Below are 6,101 nucleotides of genomic sequence, written 5' to 3'. Positions count from 1 at the left end.
TCTTTTTGAAACGGAGTTTCGCTCTTGTTACCCAGGCTGGAGTGCAATGGCGCTGTCTCGGCTCACCGCAACCTCCGCCTCCTGGGTTCAGGCAGTTCTCCTGTGGGAGGCCACCTTCTTAAACTCTGTTTTAGTAACAAAACTGCTAAATATTCTACGATATGCTAGGATTCAACCAGTTTTCATGAAAGTAGAAAATTATCTCCTGATTCCTTCATATCTTCATACAGCATCTAGGATGGCGCGGGTAGGTACACAGGACATCTAAGAGTCAGTCAATGGCGCTGTGGGCAGACCCTCCCAGTAGAATTCCAAAGGCTACCAATACTTTCATTTAGGACTTGAACTCAGAATTATTTCATTCAATGACTATTTACTGAGACCCTGGCTTTACATCTGGTTTCCATAATTCATCCACCTCCCATCCATCATCCCAAACAAGGGCAGCTCTGGCCTGACCAAGGACACCTCCGGCCTGACCAAGGACACCTCCTGGGGTCAGTTCCTTCTTTTTTCGTTTGTGTTTTTCTTTGAGACAGGGTCTTGCTCTGTCACCCCAGCTGGAGTGCAGTGTCGTGATCACGGCTCGCTGCAGCCTCAACATTCTGGACTCAAGTGATCCTTCTGACTCAGCCTCCTAAGTAGCTGGGACCACAGGCGTGCACTACCACGCCTCATTAATTTTTTATATTTTTTGTAGAGATGGGGTCTCACTATGTTTCCCAGGCTGGCCTCAAACTCCTGGGCTCAAGTGATCCTCCTACCTTGGCCTCCCAAAGTGCTAGAATTACAGGCATGAGCCACTGCACGCAGCCCCAGTGACAGTTCCTCTATGACACTGGCAAACTATGGCTGGGCGCGACAGCTCACGCCTTAATCCCAGCACTTTGGGAGGCTGAGTTGGGTGGATCACTGAGGTCAGGAGTTTGAGACCATCCTGGCCAACATCACAAAACCCCGTCTCTACTAAAATATAAAAATTAGCTAGGTGTGGTGACAGGTGCCTGTCATCCCAGCTACTTAGGAGGCCGAGGCCGGAGAGCTGCTTGAACCTGGGAGGCAGAAGTTGTAGTGAGCCGAGATTGCACCATTGCACTCCAGCCTGGGTGACAGGGCAAGACTCCATCTCAAAAAAAAAAAATAAAAAAAAAAAAAAAAAAAAAAAATGTGGCCCCAAACCGTGGGCGCTATCAGTTGCGGCAGAAATGTCTTCCCACCAGAACTCACTCAGGAATGTGGCAGAGGCAGCAAGGTACAGTAAAGAGAAAGAACAAGGAAAGAAAACGTCCTGGAGGCTGAGCCTGAGTTCTGCAGCTAGTTCCCCAGGGCATGGAATTTGGATCCTCGATGACAGGGTCATCCAGGCTCCAGTTATTGCTAACAGTGGGAGCCCCAGGCAGTGGACTTACCCTCACTTGGTGGCGGGGAGTTCCTGATATGTAAAAAGAGGCTAGAACCACCTGCCTTGCAGTTAATGACAGATTCAGAGGCCTTGTGGGCAGGGCTGGTTCAGGTGGGCGTGTGGTAAGCGCATGGTGTACACTGGGCGGGCATCCAGAAGAGGCAGCTTTTACCTCAACAGCACCCAAACAAGAGCCCTGGACCCTGGGCAGAAAAGGCAGCCAGAAGCACAGGGAAAGGGGTCAATAAGCTAGTTCCACAATTGTTCTAAATGGGCAAACCCACAAAAGGCCAAGAAAGGGGCTGGAGACAACTCATGCATGTTCTCCACGATTGCTATAAACAGGTCCTTCCTCATGGCTGTGGCTGTGCCTATGGGGGCAACTGAGAGGAAGCCACAGGAGAAAGGGACCCCTGCAGAGAGATGATGGTTAGCGAGGCCAGGCTGCTGCTGGCGAGTGGTCGCTGCCACCGCAGGTCTACTGCCACTGCTGATGGGAACACTGGGTCCAGACTGAAGCCCTGGCTGACATCCAGTAAGAGCGGGGGTCTCTCTATGGGCCTGCAGGGCCCTAAGCATGGAAATAAAGGAAACTCTTGAGTCCCTTCAAGAAATTCCAGGCACCCAGCTAGCCCTGAGAAGCAAATGAGCAACTTGATAAACAAGAAGGTCATAGTTAGCTTAAAACAATAGCCAAGGAAGTCACGATCAGAGAGAGAATGTCTGCTTTCCCCAGAGAAACTAAAGATAACATCCTTTATTTTATTTATTTATTTTTTTTTGAGACAGAGTCTTGCTCTGTTGCCCAAGCTGAAGTGCAGTGGCATGATCTTGGCTCACTGTAACCTCTGCCTCATGGGTTCAAGCAATTTTCCTGCCTCACCCTCCTGAATAGCTGGGATTACAGCTGCCATTATGCCCGGCTTATTTTTCTATTTTTAGTAGAGACGGGGTTTCACCATGTTGGCCAGGCTAGTCTTGAACTTTTGAGCTCAATTGATCCACCTGCCTCAGCCTCTCAAAGTGCTGGGATTACAGGTGAGCTACCTCGTCCAGCCTAAAGATAACATTTTAACATAAGCCCCTGAGTTGCTTTTCAGAAATCTGGATCCCCTGGCACTGAGACCGAAGATAAGGGGAACTGAAAACAGCACTCTGACCACTCTTCAGATCAATTCTTTGTTCTAAATTTCTCCCTGAAGGGCCTGGAGGACACACCCACAGGTCATAGCTAGCATTCTTTTTTGCTGATTCCGAATTTGTAGACAAAACTTCACCTCCTTAACCAATCACAAATCAGAAAATCTTTGAAGCCACCTATGAGCTGTGCCCCCATCCCTTGGAGACATCCTGCCCTTTTAGGCCAATATATAGCCTCCACGTGTTGATTTAAAACTTTGCCTATAACCTCTGGCTCCCTGCCTTTAAATACCATTACCCATAAGACGTGTGGGAGTTTGGGTCTTAAGCATGAGCTGCTGGATTCTTCTTGCTTGGGCCCTGCAATAAAGGCCTCATTTGCAGCCAGGCGGTGGCTCATGCCAGTAATCCCAGCACTTAGGGAGGCTGAGATGAGCTGATCACCTTAGGTCAGGAGTTCAAGACCAGCCTGGCCAACATGGTGAAACCCTGTCTCTACTAAAAACACAAAAATTAGCTGAGTGTGGTGGCAGGTGCCTGTAATCCCAGCTACGCAGGAGGCTGAGGCAGTGAGAATCTCTTGAACCTGGGAGGCAGAGGTTCCACTGAGACGAGATCACGCCATTGCACTCCAGCCCGGGCAACAGGGTGAGACTCAGTCTCAAAAAAAAGGCCTCTCTCACTGCAATTCCATCAGTAATTGCCTTAGTGTGCAGGGCGAGCAAATCATTTAGTTAGATAACATCGGGCTTCCAGCCCTCACAGAAGAGGCAAAAGTCCCGGGCCAAAGAGCAGACCTCATTCAGAGCTGCTGCAGCACAGCCAGCATGGAGGGGTGACTGTGGTGGCTGCAGGGACAGACGGAAGGAAGCCTGCATTCTCACCCTGGCCTGCCATAGCCAGACAAGGGGCAGCTGTCTGCAGGGCAGTTTCCTTATTGATAAAATGAGCAATTTGGAGTAAACTTTTCAGCTTTCACACAACAATCGAGGAATGAGAACTCTACGGGAAGGAAAGGGCCAAGGGAATAGCTGCTAGACCCTGAGTGCTTTGGGCTTCAGTTTCAGGTCTGGAACTCTTTAAACCTTTGGCCAGCCCGCTGAACCTCCCTAAGCTTCAGAGTCCTTACTTGAAAGTACGCGGTGTAAGCACATCTACTCCAGTACTATCTCTGATGCACAGGAAGCAAGTGCCTGGTACCCAATGGGAGCTCCTAAGTGTGAGCTAGTGCCATCCATGCTGGGGGTACAATAGCATTGGGCCTGCAGCCAGGTTCTCCCCACCTAACGCTGCCTGGGCACGCTCTGGGAGGCTGAGGATCGGCGTTCCTGTCATTCCGTGATGTTTTTCTGTGATGAAGGTAAGAATCCCTGGAGCAGATTATCTGATCCCATTTCACCTCTCTGGGAGAAGGGGCGACTGCTCACCCTCAAAGGGTTTTGGGTATCATTTGTCTTTGGGTGGCAACCAAGGGGATCCTGTCTACAGCTGCAGACACTAACCCTAAAAAAGCACTTTGTATAATCCCAGCACTTTGGGAGGCTGTGGAGGGCAGATCACCAGGTCAGGAGTTCGAGACCAACCTGGCCAACATGGTGAAACCCTGTCTCTACTAAAAACACAAAAATTAGCTGGGTGTGGTGGTAAGTGCCTGTAGTCTCCAGCTGAGGCAGGAGAATCACTTGAACCAAGGAGGCAGAGGTTGCAGTGAGCTGAGATCATGCCACTGCACTCCAGCCTGGGCAACACAGCAAGACTCTGTCAAAAAACAGAAAAACAAAAAAGAGCACTGTGGTGTTTCGTTTAATTCTCAACTGATGTGAGGCAGCTACTGGCACTGTCCTCATTTGACAGATTATTGGAGAGAGCGCCCACACCCACATGCCTGCCTGATCCCAAAGCCCAGCTCTCATCCCATTCACTATGCTGCTTGCCAACAAGCAGATACTCATTTTGTTTGTTTTTGTAGGGACAGGGTCTTGCTATGTTGCCCAGGCTGCTCTCTCCAATTCCTGGGATCTCAAGTGATCCTCTTGCTTCAGGTTCCCAGAATGCTGGGATTATAGGCATGAACCACCGAACCCAACCAAGCAGACACTGGTTTTGGTTTTGTTTTTTTTTTTTTTTGAGATGGAGTCTCGCTCTGTTGCCCAGGCTGGAGTGCAGTGGCGTGATCTTGGCTCACTGCAACCTCTGTCTCCTGGGTTCAAGTGATTCTTCTGCCTCAGCCTCCGAGTAGCTGGGATTACAGGTGTGCGCCACCACGCCCAGCTAATTTTTGTATTTTTGGTAGAGACAGGGCTTCGCCATGTTGGTCAGGCTGGTCTCGAACTCCTGACTTCAAGTGATTCAACTGCCTTGGCCTCCCAAAGTGCTGGGATTACAGGCATGAACCACTGTGCCCAGCCTGGTTTTGGATCTGTGAGCCACTGCCATGGGCAATCTGACCCAGCTCTCCACTCTGCCAGTCACTGCAGAACAAACCCTGCTCGGGGTGCTGCATCACGTCATAGCCGGGACTCCACACCTATGAAGTGTAGTTTCCCTGCTTTTCCTTCCCCTTCTCTCCTCCTCCCTAGGCCAAAAGGCCTAAGCACTCAAGCCACAAAGACAGAAGCAAGGCTGGGTGCTGCCCTCAGGGAGATCACAATCTCAGGGCTGCCACAGGGGATAAAAGACTCAACCCTCCACAGTGCAGCACAGCACAGAGCCTTCTCCAGCAGCAGCAGAGTAAGTGCCTGTCAGGGATCCCCACCCCAAGACATTAAGAGAAAGAGAAACAAGGGCACCAGCTCTCCTTCTCAGTCATGCATAATAAATACAAGAGAAACTTCCTCTGCAGAGTGTCCCACTGAGGGATTCGATGCTGAGAAAGTTACTTGCTTGGGACCAGGGATCTTGCTCTGGCAGAATAAGGAAGAGAAAAAAAGGAAGAAAAAATGGTTGGGAAAAATAAAGCTGGTGATAACGATCCTAAGAATTCTAGATAAAGTGCCTGCACAGACACAGATGCACAGACACACATCCACACTTCTGCTCCTGCAGCAGCCTGCAAGGCAGGCAAGGCAGGCCAGGAAACGAAGGGACAGGACTCAGCTGCTAGGAATCAGCTGAGAAGTGGAGACGCTGGGACCGCGGACACCAGGACCGGGGCTCAGCCCCCCACGGGGGGAAGCTGCCCAGGGTAGCAAGAACCTATGCCAGGGCCACGCCGTCCCCATAGCTCAGTGGACCCGGACCTCAGGGTGTCCCGACCTGGGAAAGTTGCTTCCTGACAATTTCCTGAGAAATGACAGCACAAAAGACTCCGACTGGTAAACACTTTTTGGGGCGACTGCTCTTTGACTTTCGCCAATTTTTCTCTAGGGTCAGCGGCTTGATTTGGAGGAGCTCTATCGCCCCCTGGTGGTTTAGCCACATGCTTCTGCAGGGGCCACAGTCACCATTCAGATTCAGATGGCAGCAGCTGTGGGGCAGAGGCACAAAAAGGGAGGGGATGGAAGACCAGTCTGGGTAACACAGTGAGACCCTGTCTTGACAAAAATTAAAAAAAAAAAAA

At 50.5% G+C, this 6,101-nt stretch overlaps 2 protein-coding genes across 4 annotated transcripts in view; both read right to left on the bottom strand.

The window, feature by feature from the left end:
* The window catches only part of ARMC7 (armadillo repeat containing 7), a 14,394-nt gene that overhangs the window by 3,158 nt on the left and 5,135 nt on the right, over nt 1–6,101 (bottom strand). The window contains exon 3 of one of the 3 annotated variants that reach the window (XM_037741035.1): nt 5,388–6,008. The exons of the other annotated variants lie outside the window; for them this stretch is intronic. Within the exon in view, the coding sequence (XP_037596963.1) occupies nt 5,995–6,008 (14 nt within the window). The 3' untranslated portion in view covers nt 5,388–5,994. Of the gene's footprint in view, nt 1–5,387; nt 6,009–6,101 lie in introns of those variants that run through there. 3 annotated transcript variants of the gene reach the window in all.
* Nucleotides 1,838–6,101, bottom strand: part of SLC16A5 (solute carrier family 16 member 5) — a 28,418-nt gene continuing 24,154 nt past the window's right edge. Inside the window, exon 5 of the transcript XR_005201430.1 lies at nt 1,838–1,849. The gene's annotated coding sequence lies outside the window, so the exon portion shown is untranslated. The remainder of the gene's footprint in view (nt 1,850–6,101) is intronic.

Source organism: Cebus imitator, unplaced genomic scaffold (assembly GCF_001604975.1).
Source record: "Cebus imitator isolate Cc_AM_T3 unplaced genomic scaffold, Cebus_imitator-1.0 Scaffold93, whole genome shotgun sequence".
Lineage (NCBI taxonomy): Eukaryota > Metazoa > Chordata > Mammalia > Primates > Cebidae > Cebus > Cebus imitator.
The sequence above is the reverse complement of the archived record's forward strand: the minus strand, read 5'-3'. Positions and strand labels throughout refer to the sequence as shown.